At 47.2% G+C, this 17,702-nt stretch overlaps 2 protein-coding genes and 1 long non-coding RNA gene across 5 annotated transcripts; 1 reads left to right on the top strand and 2 right to left on the bottom strand.

Moving 5' to 3' along the window:
• Window positions 1-3,365: 3,365 nt before the first annotated feature.
• Window positions 3,366-6,622, top strand: LOC117838761 (probable lysophospholipase BODYGUARD 1). Its single transcript, XM_034718913.2, has 4 exons — window positions 3,366-4,204; window positions 4,290-4,630; window positions 4,705-4,904; window positions 5,934-6,622. The coding sequence occupies exons 1-4, from the start codon at window positions 3,649-3,651 to the stop codon at window positions 6,253-6,255; spliced, it is 1,419 nt and encodes a 472-aa protein (XP_034574804.1). The 5' UTR covers window positions 3,366-3,648; the 3' UTR covers window positions 6,256-6,622.
• LOC117838762 (uncharacterized) lies at window positions 5,639-6,767 on the bottom strand. The gene is made up of 4 exons (XR_011897180.1): window positions 6,631-6,767; window positions 6,454-6,538; window positions 6,314-6,359; window positions 5,639-6,225 (listed from the first exon to the last, which is right to left on the bottom strand). It is a non-coding gene; the product is annotated as an uncharacterized lncRNA (long non-coding RNA).
• A 1,787-nt stretch (window positions 6,768-8,554) lies between these two features.
• On the bottom strand, window positions 8,555-17,373 carry LOC117838760 (lysine-specific histone demethylase 1 homolog 3). Of its 3 annotated transcripts, none has more exons than XM_034718911.2 (10): window positions 17,212-17,371; window positions 16,982-17,058; window positions 15,161-16,847; window positions 14,908-15,049; window positions 12,340-14,646; window positions 12,147-12,240; window positions 11,285-11,772; window positions 9,898-10,569; window positions 9,543-9,617; window positions 8,555-9,322 (listed from the first exon to the last, which is right to left on the bottom strand). In XM_034718911.2, the coding sequence occupies exons 3-10, from the start codon at window positions 16,669-16,671 to the stop codon at window positions 9,254-9,256; spliced, it is 5,358 nt and encodes a 1,785-aa protein (XP_034574802.1). In that variant the 5' UTR covers window positions 16,672-16,847; window positions 16,982-17,058; window positions 17,212-17,371; the 3' UTR covers window positions 8,555-9,253. The 3 variants fall into 3 exon arrangements, with proteins under 3 accessions (XP_034574802.1, XP_034574801.1, XP_034574800.1); XM_034718910.2 differs by having other exon boundaries at window positions 16,982-17,100; XM_034718909.2 differs by having other exon boundaries at window positions 16,982-17,373.
• Window positions 17,374-17,702: the final 329 nt, after the last annotated feature.

The following is a 17,702-nucleotide window of genomic DNA, read 5'->3' on the forward strand; positions in this document are numbered from 1 at the left end:
CCCCCGGGCACCGCCACCCCCGTCTATGGCAGGCCAGCTCGCGCTCCCACGTGCGCGAGCAGACCGAGCAGCTGCCTCTACCCCCTGCCATGTGAGAAGCAAGAAAGTGGAGTGAGGGGGAGGAGGAGAGAAGGAAGGAAGAAGAAGATGGTTTGGTCATTGACAGGTGGGTTGCACATTGTCAGTTTTAGAAAAGGGGGAGAGGGGAGAGAGAAGAAGGGATCTGCTGGAGCACTCCTCTTCAAAATTCAAACGGTAATGCTTCCGTCCAGCCGTCCAACAGACAGTGCAAATATCAAACGAGATCCACACAAAAAAATAGATGCTCCCTCCACCACTGGTTTGACCTTCCAGGCATTCTTATCCTTTTCACCCCATCTCCTTTGACCATTCCTTCCACGATAAGCTTCTCCTTTGCTCTTCTAGCTCGCCCACGCCATAGATGATGGTGAGCTTCTGCCGCGTGCCGCTCGAGCGTCGGGGCATGGCCGGGTGCCAGCACCGACCATCGCTTACCCACGGCCAGGGGTGGCCCGGGGTGCGCCGCTCAAGCGCCCAGGTGTGGCTGGGCGCTGGCCGCCGACCACCGCTTCCCCGCGGCTAGGGGCGGGCGAGCTGCGCTAGCCGCCACTCCCCCACGGCCAGGGGCGCACGGGCAGCAACGCCGCGGCTGCACCGGCAGTTCAAGCTAGGAGAAGGCTTTTCTCTTGTGTTTCTCGACGTCCATGTTGCATTAGGTACCATGATGTTGCAGTAGTTTTTTAGAAGTTGCAAACGCTATAGATGCTTGAATGTTGCAGATGAATGCATCTCTATGTTGCAACAATTGGCTTTTGATGTTTCATCTATTATTTTTTTCGTGTTGCAGCGTTTTGTGCTTTAGTGTTTCACCTGTATTCTCAAGCTCAACCTATCATGTGGTGATTTTTTGTTTGGAAACGTTGCATGAAACATGCGCTTGATGTTGCGGCGGGAAATTTTTTTGTCAGAAACGATATTTACGTTGAACGATTTTTCGCATATTTTTTAATGTTGCAACCTCATACTTTCGATGTTGCAGATGTTGTTTTTGGATGTTGCAACGGAGCGTCCGATGAGAACTTTCCCATCGGACGTCCGGACGTTAGCAACGGTCAAATTCAAAAGTTGTGAAAGGGGATTCCTAGATAAGGGAATAAAGGGGAAAAGGGGATCTGTTGCAGTTGCTCTTATCCTCCGTTCAATCTGTTGCAGTTGCTCTTATCCTCCGTTCAATCTTTGTGGAAAGAATCGAGGCATTCTTATAGAATTTGACAAAAATGATCAAAGAAGTTATCTCAATGGTTATTCAACATATACATTTTCGTACTTGAATGTTGTTGATTTTTACAATAAACTTTTCATCACCAATAAACAGTTAAACACCCATCCATTTTATTACAGTATTGACTCGGCATTGCTCATTCACTACAATTCATCAAATCGCCAAATTGAAAATGATTAAACCTCTGCTTCCTTGCACGCAACGCATACACGAATCACGTGTGTTTTTCCATCTGTATTAGACCATCTCACTCACTGGATTTTTCTAACCCCCACAACCATCAGTCTACCTACAAATCCCAGATGCAGTATGCTACAGTAGCATACAACTGCTGCACAACCGCAGTCAGCTCACCAATGCCCGGCAGGCCGTCTCTTTCAACCGGTGACTCTGGTGCCAACTCTCGCATGCCAAAGAGGCAAACCCCTACCTAAATCGAGAAACAATTCGATCTGAATTGGAGCCTTGTACTGCTGGAATTCCCCCCAATAAACAACGGGGGCTTCTGAATTCCGGCTCCTGCTCACCTACACGGGCCGCTCGTCTCAGCTTTCCTCCCGCCTTAGCTCACCTACTAAACTAGTGTAAAATCACGTAAGCTCACGGTGTCCGTACCCCCCCGGTTGGTACTCTAATCCATCGGCGGAAAATGGTGGCTACTTGCTACCTTTGCTAGATCCTGATTGTTTCGTCAGGTTATTATCTAGCTGTGTTTACTACGTAAATGACTGGATCTGGATTAAATCGTCGCCAATCCCTGGATCAAATCATGTAGAGTTGTACCGCAGTAGCTTCAAATATGCAGCCTCAGGTTCCCATCTTTGAACTCTTGGTCAGGTAGCTGAAGCTCATGTACACAAAGAATGTTGTCAGGTTGGGGAGAGTTCAATTACTGAAATGAAACTGCAGTAAACCTGTCCATAATGACTCCATGTACACATGTCTGCACGGCAGCACGGGAGGTCCTTTTTTCTGTCTCGTGGAGGAGCACAGTGGCACGAATATTTCGGATCATGGACGCATCGAATATTGACTAGTGTGTGCAGCCAGGAACGTGCTAGACGCGACGCCTAGCTCTCGCAACGTCCTTGGGTCTGGCTCTGCTACAGTACAACATGTTTACTGCGCTGCAGTACTGCATACTACAGAGAGCCCCGAAATCTTGCCTCGCGTCGTGCCCGAAAGAGACGCGTGTGCACAACCATGTGCGTACGTAGAACGCTGCAAATGCCCAGCCATGTACACTATCGAAATTCCCCCTCAGAAAGTGTACGCTAGGTAGCAAGACGTGCCTATGCATTATGGCCGAAATCTTCGTCCCCAATCTTGTACTTGGGAACCGTATTTCGAGCCCGTATGTCCCGAGGAAAAAAAAAAGGGGAAATTGGAAACGCATGCGTACGCACCACCATTGCCGGACTCCTTGACCTGTGCTGCATGCGTATACTTTCTGTTGACGAGAGCTTGTCGGTGTTGCACAGAACCGGCTTTGTTTGCAGCGAGGCAAGCACGCAGCTGCATGCAGTTCAGCAGTTGGGGGCCTTGGGAACACCGAGCGGTGGATCGATCGATCGAGCACCCCTGTACTGAACTGTCCTGAACAGAACTGAAAGGCTCAAGGAGCATTGTACGTGTGAAGACTGTCAGAAATTCAGGACATGTGGCCACACTAGAAAAACGCCTTGTTTATCCTTCCATGTTTACCTTGAAAGAGTCCTGTGTCCGGTGGGGAACCTAGACAGATGCTGTTGTTTGCTGCGCCTTGAGACTGCCGTTCAGGGCGCACACAAAGCGCCAACGGCGACGCCAACGATGGTTCAGAAAATTGTGGCCTCTTGTGCTTTCACTGTCCCGTTGTTTCCTTGGACCTTGGCCTCCAATTTCAAGGGGGCAAGTTGGTACGATACTAGAAAAGAATTTAGCAATGGCAAGCGACCTCCATGGGTGAAACACTGCCCTCTGATCTCACCACTAATCTTTTTCGTTCACTACCAACAGATACTGCATGGCCTGTCGCCTCCCGTGGACTGGTCGTCTACCTATGAATATGGCCTCCGACAGGTGCAGGCGCTGAGCTTACTTGGGCTGCCTGCCTGCCTGCGCTCGGTCCGGAGCGGAGCCCCAGCCCAGCCGCGACGCGCGCACCAGTTGGCCGTGTCAGTTCAACCACCACCAACCCCTGCACTTTAATGCGAGGGCATCATCAATTCACTTCACCACTGCAGCATCCTCCCCTCCCCTTCTTTACCACCCCCACCGCCACCTTCCCCTGAGCCGCTGCCGCCTCTCCCCTCCACGCGGGCGTTGCTATCTAGAGCATTCTCCTCCGGCGGGGCGTCGTGGAGATGGGCGCCGCGGCGCGGTGGTCGGCGGCATTGGCGTCGGCCGGCCGCGCGGCGAACGAGGCCGTGAGCGTCGTGGTGTTCGTGCTGCTGGACGCGCTGGAGGTGCTGCTCTGCGCCGTGTACAAGGCGGCGGACTACGTGGCGGAGGGCGCGTGGCGGCCCTGCTACTGCTCGCGCTCGTCGCCGGCGGCGGCGGCCGCGGGGGCCGCGGGCAAGATCGTCGTGTCGGAGCGGGGCGGCTCCAAGGTGGTCAGCATGCTGTCGGCCACCAGGCTGCACCTCGAGGACATCTCCGACACGCTCTACACGCGGCCCTCCGTGGTCGCCTGCGCGGCGTCGGCGGCGGCCTCGGCGTCGGGGTCCGGCGCCTCCACGCGGCGCCCGGCGGGGGTCACCGTGCACTCCGCCATCGTGCAGATGCTGCGGGGCAAGATCGGCGGCGCCGGCGACGGCAAGCACCGGCCGTACCCGTCGCCGCGGTGGTCCGACTGCCACTGCGCCAACTGCAACCCGGCCGACACGGACCGCCTCTTCGTCCACGTCGAGGCGCCGCAAGGTACGTTACGTCGCGACCAGAGGCCATATTATTAGCACTCTCCCCAGTTCTCACCGCTGTTTCTCAACAACAACAAACGACGCAGGCGGCGGCGGCGCTGCGACGGAGGAGGACGTGCTGTTCATCCACGGGTTCATCTCGTCGTCGGGGTTCTGGACGGAGACGGTGCTCCCCCACGTGAGCCCGGCGGCGCGGTCCCGGCGGCGGCTGTTCGCCGTGGACCTCCTCGGGTTCGGGCGCAGCCCCAAGCCGGCGGATTCGCTGTACACGCTGCGGGAGCACGTGGAGATGATCGAGCGCTCCGTCATCGAGCGGCACGGGGTGAGGTCCTTCCACATCGTGGCGCACTCGCTGGGCTCCATCCTCGCGCTCGCGCTCGCCGTCAAGTACCCCGCCGCGGTCAGGTCCCTCACCCTCGTCGCGCCGGTAAGCTCGCCGCCTCCCTCGCAATCGCATACCATCTGACGATCTGCGCGCGCTCTGACGGTGTGTTCTTGCAGCCCTACTTCCCGGTGCCCCGCGGCGAGGTCGGGACGCAGTACGTGCTCCGGACGGTGGCGCCTCGGCGGGTGTGGCCGCCCATCGCGTTCGGCGCCTCCGTGGCGTGCTGGTACGAGCACCTCAGCCGCACCGTCAGCATCGTGCTCTGCAAGCACCACCGCCTCTGGGAGCTCGCGTTCCGCGTCTTCACCCTCTACAGGTACGCGTGCGAGGCCAGATTCCAGCACCAACAGCGAATCCAATGTTTTTTCACCACCTGCATACTGCCGCCTTCTCTCTCTTTTCTTTTCGTGCTTAGAAGAGGAAACTTTTGCGGCAACAAGCCTTTCCATTCTACTATTCTTCAGTAGAAAAAAACAAGGAACCGAAATCATGGAATTTGGTGCGCATCTGTGAGGTGAAATTAGGTCAGCGACCGGCTCAACGACATTTTCTTGCAGCGGGTTTTGGGGACGACGCTTGGACATCTTCCATTGGTTGGTTTGATTTGCATAAACCAACGGGAATTACCGAGCCCGTAGAGGTCGTCACTCGTCACAGTTCACATCGCATCAGGGTAGGGTACTCCACTCTCTTCGCACTCCAGCATTTAGGAGCGCCGGTGGGGCCCGCCCGGCCTGCGTCGCTGCGACGATGTGATCAATGGCAGTTAATAGGGGTGCATAGGAATTGAGTTGACCTCGGTCAGCCGTTGGGGTGCTCGGTGCAGCGGCCAGCGGCCATCTGCCGGTCCACTGCCCGGTGGCCAGGCGCCCAGGCCAGTGCTCAGACACCGAGCTGCCGCTGCCCAACTCACCAACCTGCTGTGCCAGCTACTCAGCTGGTTTCACTGAATTTCCTCAAACTTTCGTAGGGAAAAAAAACATAATTTGCCGTTCATTTTAAATGCAAACGAACAATAGATGTTTTCCGTGAAAAGGGTGCACCATGGTATGAATGCCTAAAGTTAATGTGTGTATTAATGCCTAAAGTAGTTGCATAGGCTTATTTAGCGGCATCAGAAGAAAAGGAAACGGCCATTAATTCTCCAATTCTCTGGGTTCCGTGAAGAGCACCCCGAAAGGGATGTATACATTTCATCTTTCTGTCTATTCAGACGTAGCCAGCGGGGCGCATGAACAAGAATTTGCTTATAACTAGTGCAGTAGCTGCTAAACCAAGCTAGGCAGGGTATGGATTCAGAGCGGCGGTTATTTTCGGCTAACCTGACCAACCATTCGTCGTGCAGGGTCCGGACCTACCTCATGGACGGCTTCTTCTGCCACACCCACATCGCCTCGTGGCACACCCTCCACAACATCATCTGCGGCAGCGCCGGCAAGATCGACAAGTGCCTGGAGGTGGTCCGGGACCAGCTCACCTGCGACGTCACCATCTACCACGGCAGGGACGACGAGCTCCTCCCCGTGCAGTGCAGCTACGCGGTGAAGGCCAAGGTCCCGCGCGCCCAGGTCAAGGTCATCGACGGCAAGGATCACGTCACCATTGTTGTCGGCCGGCAGAAGGACCTGGCCAGGGAGCTGGAGGAGATATGGGACAGGAAACGGTGAGATTGCTGGGGGTAAATTATTTATAGGACGAAATCACAGGGAGTGTTTAAGAACGCACCTCAGAATCAGGTTAGCAAAAGGGTGGGTCTTCGAAGAACACGGCACTGCAATGAGCAACAGGTTTCTGAAGGGAGGCAACAGGAAGTGTACGGGCAGAAGGGCTCGAGAGATGTGTGAAGGTTACCTAATTACATTTACCTTTTTTCTTTTCTTTCCCCCCCATTGTATTTTCTTCTCGTTCTCAAGTTTTCATATTGAAGGCTGAGAAAATTCTTGCCTGGTCCTGTGTATAATTATGATAAATGATGAGTCGTTTTGGCTGTAATCCATGGACAGAATGTGACTTATGACACGATCAATTTGTGGAGCTTGTACCTTCTCTTCCCCTGTTTTCTTCACCGTGCATTCCTGTAACATTGTATTATAATCGAAAATGAAAATACGATATGAATCACTGGAATAAAGCTAGAATTGAAGAGGGGTTTCTGATTTCTTACATGTTCGCTTCCTCCGCTGGCCACCACCCTATGAAAGAACCTAATCAATGTGAAGTGGATCAAAGGAACCATGGGGAGATTGAACACTCACTTTATTCCCATGTCGTGGCTGCCAGTGGTCAGTCCAACTCAAATCTGGACCCGGAGAAATAGTTTCCGCGTCAACCTGCAGAGAGATTCAGAGCAAATGTCACCACACCATACCTTACTGTACCCTGTGGACTTAGAAATGCATTGTCGCCTGTTCCCATAAATGGTGCATAACTGCATATAAAATTACGAATGGACCCAACATGTTAAAAGAAAAACAAAAAACAACTCACCGCACAGCAAAATCAATATAACTGCCCAACTCCTCCCCATCAACTGTTCATCCGGCTTTCTGATCTTTACCTGATGGAGATCATAAGGAGCTGCCACAGAAGGACGATAAAGATAAAAGACGCAGATACACTGTCCCCCAACTAGGGCCACAGCTTGCTGTACTTGGGCAGAGTTATTACAGCTACCACTGCCTGCCTGCACAACAAAACGGCTCAATCTAACAGCAACCATTCACTCTGGCCCAAGGTTTTTGTTTGAAACATCGAGTAATGGCACTATCTCCAGCTGCTTAATTTACTCTGTAATCAGTGTTGTAAAGGCTGGCTGATGCAATGCAGCCATGCAAGATCTCATGATGTGCTACAGTGAGCTGAAGCCTGCTCATTCAATACAAGTGCTCCCCGTTTGAGGTGTTCCATCAATCCTCCCGTGCCCACCATCCCCAAGCAAGCAGCGGACCACAGCCCGGGATGGTGGCCGCGTGTGCGATCTGGGTTCCTTCCTGTTCCTGTTCAAGAACTGCCTGGACAAAACGACCCCGCATGAGAAACAACAAGCATGAAAGTGAGCAATGCTGTAGCCATGCCCCCAGCCCGGCTAGGCTTGTTGGGACTTGGGAGTGGTAAAAATTGAGATCCGTTCATGCCACTTGCAGCACCTACCTCAGTATACTTGTCAAACCAGTCATGTGTCGATTTTGCATCCTGCACAAGAGTTCAGATGGCAATGATAAGGAAATGATATCAGTTACAGAAGGAAAAATCCTTTGGATTGGATCTGATGATCGAAAGGTATACCTGTTAAACTGGACTCCTTGTACTTATGCATCCATGCAAGGAGTGGACTGAAATTATCCCCGGTGAAGGCATCTCCTAGTGGCCATATCTCTGGTCCAGCAGGCATTTAATCAGTGAAGAGCACACAAGATGCACGTGAGAAGGCAGAAGTTACCACAGTAACAAAGAATAGTACAAGAGAAATGTAACATCTACCTGCAGAGTAATTACAAGTGAAAAATCACTGGACAAAACCCAGATACCGGATCTGGAAGTGGAGACAAGTAGTATATCAGATACACCAGGGGAACAAAGAACTTTATGAAAAAGACAAGAGCCTTGAATAATGGTATGAAAAAATAGGGGCATATCATATTCGATAAACAAACATGTAGTAAAAAAAAACAACTCATGTGGTTACAAAAACCTGTTGCATGGTACTATAAACATCCTGAGATTGCACATCTGAAGTATTGAGCCTTTGTTGCTAGTATAATATTCAAGAGGAGAATGCAAAGTAAAGCTCTACTGCCAGAGCTCCAGGCACAGAATACAGAAGAATAGAAACATTTGCCTCACTATATGAAGGAATCCACGAAACAAGTTGGAACACCATGGCACAATGGCAGTGTATCCCCCTTAAGTCATACAATCATATCAAAGCATACAAACATATTGAAAGGCAGAAATCAACAAGAGAACTTAGGGGGTAAACATCATTTTCTTTTGCAATCATTTAGCATTCGACAATCATCAAGGATGCACATTATAAGCAGCGAAGGATATACAAAGGGCTGCAAAGCTCAACCTTCTCTGCCAACTGCAGCCTTTCTAACCCAACCGACTATAAGTTAAACGCCTGTTAGAAACTGCAAAAGAACTGTACAACAAAGAGAGAAGAAGAGGATCTACTTTGGTGTAAGTTAACTCTGAACAACGAACAGGATTAATCCGCTAGGCTGGACTGAACTACCACCATATAAGGCGCAAGAGCCCTCATTGCATATGAGACCATGCTGAATCCTGGATCTTCATATGCCACTTCATCAAGCCACAGAAACTCAACTTGGCATCCAAGCTACTGCATGCACAACATGCTTGTCGAGTGCACAGAGGTCTAAGCCTTCTACTGATCTATAGCTACAATGATGGAAATGATGCCTAACTAAATACAAAAGTAAATGCACTGATCTGGTCAATGCTCTTCTATGCCACCCTGATAGTCTGGGTAATAGTATCCTGCTGATCTTTTCGGCAACACTGATGAACCATGCCAGTTTCCGAATTGAGGTTTTGGTTCATTTGGATTGGAGCACGATCACTGAGTGAGAGCTTGGTGTTTTGAAAGAGAGTAGCTTCCTTTGCACACAACACCTTACTGGCTTACTGTGAATGTGAACCTTATGGTTTGGCAGGTTTGCTTACCACATGCAAATGCCTGTCAACCATCTTGTCCACAAAGGATTCAATCTGCATTGATGGTAAACAACCATGAGTTAAAACACATAACATTTTTCCAATAAAGTAAAAGAATTATCAGAATACATTATTAAGACATAGAATGGCATCACAAGTCATCAGATAAAAATCAACAGAATAACGACCATCATTGGTAGAGGGCTATGCAGTATTAGTAAGGTAGGGTCTGTACGAAGTATAAAACTTTGGGAAGAAGTGAACATTGCTGCACCTTATTTTTCCTTTTAACATCAAGAAACTCATGAGTGGTCATCAATTTCTCTCCTTCTGAGCATGTCTCAATTATCTGAGGAGACAGAGAGAAACAGAGACACTGTCAGTATTACTACTATCATATTCATCACCTAATTCACCAGGCAACAGTTAAAATAGATCACAGAAGGGTGATGGAAATAACATGATAAGAAAATTGAGCAAAACATGCGCACTACGTTGAAAATAAACATGTTAAAGTATGAACCAACTACCATAAAACAATAGCAAAGCAAAGTCTATCAAGCTACGTTTTCAAGTTGATAATCCAAATTCGCAAGATTTTTTTTTAAAAAAAATACAGGATATAATACCTTGTTAACAGCTTTCCGCATGATTGTTTTGTACCCATCACGATCTATCTTTTTTCCTCTGTACAATGGCATCAGCAGCGAGGCTATGAAATTCACGAGACCCTGTTTTATGTGCTCCACGCCTCTTGATTGCCGTTCGGATGCAGGTTTGCTGTCGGCACCCTGTGAGGCAGAACTACGGCACGCTTGCTTCTGACTAGTTGCATCTTCATCATCCGGTATGCGTATCCGACTGTAGAATTCTTTATCAGCTTCCATTGCCTGTGCCTGCCACCTCTCAATGGCTAGAGGATCCTTCACACCATCAATGCATATTGTATCAGTATCCACCCATGCCCGACCGTCTAATAAAACACCAATGTCTGTAGAATGATCCCTAGTATTTGCTAGGCAAGCTTTCTCGTTCGAGTGGCTCCTCTGAGTGCCATTATCACCAGACATTTTCAAGCTGTCAACATCAGCGCAGTTGGCATCGTCAGGTGAGTTCTTAGCTTTGCCATTCTTGGAACCATTTTCCAGTATGCACTCAAGTCTCCCAAAATTATCCTTCACTCCCTTTTTTCTTGTATCAGATTCATCCAAATGGTGATCACGCATCGCAAAAGTATGGAATGATGGTATCTTTGGAAGCTCACGAGGCACACTTATCTCTGCCTCTACAGATGCATATGCCTATGAAAAGATCAGCACACAAAAAACATTCATGAGTAAGGAGTTCATTTATTTTGGACTAACATCACCAACTAGAATATTTCATGTACCACTCTAATTCAAATTAGAGCCTTCATAATTACCATAATTGGCAATTGGCTGCCTCGAATTTTCTCAATTTTCTATTTTTTACCTGAATTGTTTAACTAAAGTCAGGGATGTTCGATCACACGTGATGGTTAACAATGGTAAGTAAACTTGCTCTAATCATTGCAGATACAAGATATGTCCCAAACACATGCACAAATGAGGATCATCAATGCAAGAAAACAACATGGAAAGGACCAAACTAGCTTTTTATTGAAGTACTGGAAAGAAACACTTCACTCAGTGATAAATTAAAAGAAATAAGAGCAAAAGGTTAGAATGCAGAAAAATATATGCCCTGGATTTTACAATACATGAATCTGGCTTCATGATCTGGCGGGATGAATTAACATGTGCCTCCCTTATGTTCAGATTTTGCAATTGATGGAAAAAATTTAAAGTAGCACAAAATCTCCAACTCAGCAGTGTAAGGTAATGAAATTATGACAATGTGGAGAGGCACATAACAAGCTTTCTCAGCTTTTTTTTTTTGATAAAATTCATATGAGAGCTGATAAGGATGATCAATGGTGAAGATTAAAACATAGCTAGTTGGAATCTTAATCAAAAGAAAACTTTAGTCACAAACCTGTGCAGCTGCTATGGCAGCAGCTCGAGCTGCCTCAGCAGCAGCAAATGCAGCAGCTTCTTCCTCGGACATAGGAATGCCATGCTCCACCTTAGATTCAATACCATGTTGTTGTTTTGGGGAAAACGAGTTGCCATCGGACCTTGTAGCCATCCCGATTTCCAATTTTGTTTCCTTGTTCTCAAACTTCTTGCTTGTTTTCGGTGGTGAGTGGCTACTTGCGAATCTTGCACGCTGGCGCTGGGAAGCTACTTTATTATTGTCCAAAGTTTCATTTGGCACACGTAAGGTAGGCTTTCCTGATTGCAAATCCTTACTCTTTGTCTTACTTAATTCAATTGATGGCATTCGACGCAGCAATTTGAGTCCATTGCTGGCCTTTTCTTTACGAAAAACTTCGATCCAAACACTGACCAGCTGACGAGCTATAGCACGAATATCTCGGCTTGTGTGCACACAAACCTTTTCCTTTACAGTCCTCCCAATTCCTGCATGAAGTTCAAAGAGAAGAATCAGGCTTGTCGCCAGGCTGCAATAGAAAATAATTTATACAAGCATCCACAGGCGCACTAACAGAGATCAAATAACCAATTCAGCACATATATAATACTCTTCTCTTGGTAATAGGTATTTGCTTATTTGTTTTCCTTTTCATTAACCTAGTGAATAAACAACCATTATATAAAGGTTAAACAGGAAGGGGTTTGCTAAACTGGAAAGTAAATTAGATTCCTAAGAATGTAATAACCCAATGTGGGTTTATACCCTTCCAAAGTTTGTTGGAGGAACATGAAACACCTGCCATGTCTAGCGGCATTCCCTAACAGATGCTACTTAAAGGGATATGGAACTTTGTATATACCTGACAAACGCACAGCTACCAGATCAGTGGAAACAAGCACAAGCAAGCGCACACAGTGCCGCAGTAGTTGAGTAGCATTTTTCCCAAGTGAATCCTGCCAAAATTAGATTGCAAACATGATGAATTTCAACATAGGAAAAGTACTGGTGGGTACTATGCAATGCTTAAAGAAACAACTCATTAATCAACTTACAAGAATCCAAGTGTTCAGTGTGCTTAGTCCTTCTTTAGATCCAGCAAACGATTTAAGAACATCTGTAGGAAGCTTCAATAACTCCTTAGCCAAATGTAGGCGCCCTGATGTTGTTTTTGCACTGAAGAACATTTCTTGCAGCAAAGATTCCTTGCTAACAATTGGATACGTCACATCAGACGTGTTTTTACTTAGAGCGGTAGAAAGTGCACATGCTTCAAGTCTATTTGACATGTCTCTAACTTCACTCCTTTCACTGTCTGACTGCATTTGGTAAGTTTGTAGAGCTTCTACCTCAGCGATATAGTCATTTCCAGTGTTTACTAAGTCAATGATGCGAACAGCTTCTCGCAAACCACTCAAAATTGCACCACCAACAGTATCTGGATGCTCTTTGCATGTTGCTTCACCAGCAAAAAATAAACAATTTGCAACTGGCCTTCCAAGAATATCATAATCTCTTCCTGATGCTCCAACTGCAACATAGGAGTAAGCACCTCTACTAAATGGATCAAGGCCCCAATTTGTCACAACAGATGCAACCGGATCAGGTACAGAAGAATCCCTAAAGAGCTTTCGGAGAACCACCATAGCACTGTTAACATGAACATCAGAACTGATGCTTTGTCCATCTATAGCAGCCTTCCCAACAAGTAGAGCTATCAGAACTGGTGCCCCAACTGTTTTTCTGAGATTCCAAAACATAAAGCATCGTCCTCTTAAATCTGTTTCTTCTGCAGTTGCACCAAAGTAATCCACATTATCATCCCAAAATACCTCAGGGAACTCCAATACTATTTTGTTTAGAACACCAAACCCAAGCCTGTTTATAGAAGATAGTTTCCAATCTGGCAAGGAGGGTGAAAATTTAATTGTCTGTGCTTTCAAGCAACCAAGAGGAACAGTGATTAACACAGCATCTCCAATAAATTCATTTCCATTTGAAGTGGAAACCTTGACGTGCTTGCCATCCTTACAGCTAGCCCCTAACTCACCATGTCCATACAGTACTTCAGTCACAATATGATTTAACCTAATATCAAGTCCTTTTGCAAGGCTGCATAGAACAGTGTCATAGCCCCCTTTGATCATGCAATGAGGACCACCGAATCCTCCATATACATCATCCTGGTTCCAGTATGGAAGGGACACGGATTTTAGGGTTGCAGCACAACCATACTCTAAATGTGCAAAGTGCCAGTTCATAACCCTTCTCTCAAGAGGACTGAGGACGTCTACCTTATCATCCTTCCCACAATGAGCTATCTCCTTTTCTGTTGAAGCACTTTTGGAAATGTCCATAGCTCCAGCATTTGTCAAACTTTTTAAGTGATCATCCCGCTCAACAATATCCATATGTTGAGCTGCACGGTGCTTCCTAAGAGCGTACTCCAGTCCATCCTCAAGGGATAAACCAATTGCACTGTCACCATTTTGTGCAAAAAGCAGTGCCATCTCATCAAGAAGGCCATTGTATTCAGCTTCTAAATCATCATCCAGAGCATCAGGAACCTTGTTGCCAGTTACTACATCATACAGAGGGCAAGCACTATTCAACACAGTAAGTTCAAGACCAAGCTGAGAACAAATCAAAGAGGATGGATCAGCCCGTCTTTCAGTAGCTATATCAGCCTCCACCCCTGTAATAATGCTAGCACCCAAATCTACAGGAACTGAAAGTGACGTGCGATCTGTATAAACACGACCACCAATCCTATCTCGTGCCTCAAGAACAGTGATAGAAAAACCTTGTCGTTGCAAATGGCGAGCAGCAGTTAAACCAGCAGGGCCAGCTCCCACAATGATTACCCTTTTGCGACACACACCAGATTCAGCCCTATCACTTTGACAGTTGTTTCCACAAGTTTCAATTTCTGGGGCTTCTGGTTGGTGAGAGACTTCAACTTTTCCAACAGAACTGTCCAGATATGACCTGCCTTGGATATCCAAATTGTTGGACGGCAGTGATGCATCTCTACCTTCAGTTGACACGCCTAGATTCTTTTCTTCAGTGGGCTGTTCTTCAGACTTCAAGTAAGGTAGCAACTCCAGAGCATCACAGTCAACAGTGGGGCAATTCTTGTCATTTGATGCTTCTGCAGTATTTTTTACACATACAGTTCTGCAGCATTCAATGCCTGTGCCATACTCAAAATCCCCATTCTGGAGTGGTACAGAGACAATGCCATCTTGAATGCTGACTGATTCCATTTGATTTGATTCATTTAGCTTGGGTACATCCACAACTTCTGGAGTGTCGTGCTCCTTTGCCACCTTATCTGATGCAATTCCAGCATTTATGTAGCCCTGAAATTTGATGAAGTACGATGTGTATTCAGAACAAACTTTTGCAATTAAGAAAAACAAACTAACTAAACAAACAAGCTGATTGCATGTAAAAGGAAAATCTCCATGGTTCCAAAGGTCAATGAGAAAGTTGTCAAAGAGGTGTGATAGCTGGAGCTAACGCTAGGTGGAAGTTGACAGCTTAATCTGGTAAGGCAATTTTGGAAAATAATGAAACCTGTGTTATGAAGCCTGACCAAGAATAAGGGCAACTCAACTTACATTTTGGTCTAAGAATAAATACACATCACGAATAAGCGTGTGACGTGGCAACTCATCTTTCAAAGGAACAACGGAAACACCACATTCTGCAAGATTCAATAAATGTTTAACATCCTTGCTCCAGCAGCTTAGTATCATATTCCTGGAATGCAAAAAGAAACAGACAGAGAAAAACAATAATGCACCAAAATTTGATATTAATATGGTAAAAAAGGAAATTAGGGTACATATAGCACAAAGTAAAACTACCTACCTGCACTCTAGGTACTCCTGAAGGCCACCCTTGTGCTTCAAGACTTCCTTGAACTTTATCTTCTCAAGTGGTGTAACAGCCTTTGCCTTTAGGCCAGCACGTACTGCAGCAAGACCATTATCACCTCCACCCTCATAAACTTCAGAAGTTTTAATTTTATCTTTTGATTTTATTGATTGGTCCGCAAAACCTGCTAAGGGGTTTGAGAACAGCCCCTGTTCTTGCATTAGAGTTTCCCAGTCAACATCACCCTCATATGCCATGTCACCATGTTTGCGTTTTTTGGAACTTCGTGTAACACGTTTCACCTTTGATGCGTTCTCCGTGTCTTCATAATCCAATGGCACTGCCACATCAGCCATATCCACATCATTTGAAGGTGCTGCCATGTCATGCGAAGAACAGGAATCCTTGGCCCCCAAAACAGCCAGCTGATCGAAATTTCCCTCTGTAAGCACAGCTGCATTTGGTTCAATACTTTCTGTTGTTTCAGCTGGTTTACTATCAGCATCAAGAGATGATAATGCCTCTTTTTGTCGAACAGGTTTCCGGGGCACCTGTTTTGGTTTTAGACCAGTTTTTCTTCTTATGGTTGATGTTGGTGATTTGCCTTGAGAAAAATCTACATCATCACTGCTGTCCTTCCCTAGTGTTTGGGAACATGCGTGTGCATCAGAAACACCAACATTGATCATGTTTGCTGCAGTGCAAGATGTTTTTTCAGCAAGCTTCCCTGAACAAGGTTTCAGCACAGGGTGATTGCTTGCCCGAGCTGAGATTTCAAAGTGATGAGTGGACCCATTGGAAGGGTTCCTAGATCCATCCTTCAGTACTTTGTGGGCTTCCACATCTTCTTGTAGAAGCGATTCTCCTAATGATCGATGGCATAATCCATCATCTGCAGCCTTCTCTTTCCCAACAGACTTATTTTCCAGTTTAGGAGAAACAGAAGACGATCCTCCCAAGGTTTGCTGAGGACCAACCTTGTAGTGTCCAGTAGACGTGCCACCATTTGCCTTTGCCTTTGCTTTACGGGGCAAGGAGGCTTTCCGATCCTGCACAGCAGCATTCTTCATCTCTTCCTTTGTACGTCGCCTTCTCCTTTTAGTGACCTTGGAAGCTGTATCGGGATCCAAAACAGATCCCTTGTCAAGACCTTCCTCTTCATGTGGACAAGCAACTTCGGCACCTTCAGCCTCCTTCTCTGAGACCTGCCGAGACTTCCGACCAGATCTCGTAAACAGCACCGACAAGGAGTCTTCCAACCCCAGATCGTCCACATGCTGAGCACCATCCCCAGCAACTTCAACATCCCCCAATTTTACGACATTCAGATTGCTCTTCTCATCAGCAACACCATCACCTGTATGAACATCACCCTGCACATCTTCCTGTTGAACCAATACTTGAGCATCAGCTCCACATTCAGCCACTTCACCGAAATCAGTACCATCCTTGCCCTTCTTCCGCTTCTTCAACTTCTTCCTTATGATAGCCAAGGTATCATCCATCTCCCCTGGCCACACACCCTCCCTTCAGCCACCACGAGCTCCACAAGGAGAGGACTTCACTTGGGTCATGGGGGTTCAGTTGAACCCCCAAAATTCTCGGAAAACCGACCACACCCTCACCATAAACAGGTACGAGCAAGTGCTATCTTGTTTGTACGGTGACGAAGATGAAAAACCTAATCGAACCATGGATTCATGGATTGGGGTAAGTAGGGCATCAGGCAGCACGCAAATCAAAAACTAACTGAATGGGGAACAAAACGAACCATAAGACCAAAGGAATTCAACGAGACAAGCAAGGATTACTCACCAAAACCAGAAGGAAATCAGCCCCTCGCAGTCTCGCACTGATGGATCTCCACCCCACACTAGGAGAGAGAACCGGCCCTGCAGCAGCGATACGGAGCGAAGAGAGGTGAGCAAAAAATCCTGCCCAGAGAGAGAGGGAACGATAGAGTAAGTGCCCGGCGGCGTGGTGCTCGGCGGCGCGTCGTAGACAGCTAAAGCCTTGTGCGACGTCTAGGGCTGGGAGGCACATACACGGGTCTCGCCGGGTTGGTAGGGTCCTATCCCACCGCACCGGCCGCAAGATTCGTCCTGGCACCGCGAGAGGCAACTGCGGCGGCGGCGCAGGCGAGGTCGGCGGTGACGGGAGGACCGGATGTTTTTGCTCGGAGAGGGGACGGGGGCGGAGGCGGGGTGTGGGTCGGGAGGAGAGGGGGGATTAATACGGTTTACGCAGGCCTGGTTGTTTTGGTTTTTTTTGCCGATCCCGTGTGCAAACAAAGCTGTTTTCTGTAATTCTACTGGCATTCAAATGAAACATGTGCCTTGGTTTGGTATATGCTGGAACTATAGAATACGTAGAAGTGATATTAAAAAAAGTTAAGCTGATGTGTGTTATTTCTCTAAGTTAATATTTTTATTCATGTATGTTTAGAAGTTCAAAAAATACATGGTATTCTATTTCATATACTATATACAATGTTGATACAGATATTTTTTTCTTATAAGGAATGTCAACTAGATTT

Source organism: Setaria viridis, chromosome 9 (genome assembly GCF_005286985.2).
Source record: "Setaria viridis chromosome 9, Setaria_viridis_v4.0, whole genome shotgun sequence".
In the NCBI taxonomy this organism is placed as follows: Eukaryota; Viridiplantae; Streptophyta; class Magnoliopsida; order Poales; family Poaceae; genus Setaria; species Setaria viridis.

What these genes read in the sequence shown, in the direction of transcription:
- LOC117838760 (XM_034718909.2), bottom strand. Translation starts at nt 16,671, where the DNA reads ATGGATGATACCTTGGCTATCATAAGGAAGAAGTTGAAGAAGCGGAAG. An exon ending in GGTAGCTGTGCGTTTGTCAG is followed by an intron (nt 11,773 to 12,146) that starts GTATATACAAAG and finishes AACTTCATGCAG; the next exon opens with GAATTGGGAGGACTGTAAAG. An exon ending in CTGCCATAGCAGCTGCACAG is followed by an intron (nt 10,570 to 11,284) that starts GTTTGTGACTAA and finishes ATCTTTTCATAG; the next exon opens with GCATATGCATCTGTAGAGGC.
- LOC117838761 (XM_034718913.2), top strand. Translation starts at nt 3,649, where the DNA reads ATGGGCGCCGCGGCGCGGTGGTCGGCGGCATTGGCGTCGGCCGGCCGC. An exon ending in CCCTCACCCTCGTCGCGCCG is followed by an intron (nt 4,631 to 4,704) that starts GTAAGCTCGCCG and finishes GTGTTCTTGCAG; the next exon opens with CCCTACTTCCCGGTGCCCCG. An exon ending in CGCGTCTTCACCCTCTACAG is followed by an intron (nt 4,905 to 5,933) that starts GTACGCGTGCGA and finishes TTCGTCGTGCAG; the next exon opens with GGTCCGGACCTACCTCATGG.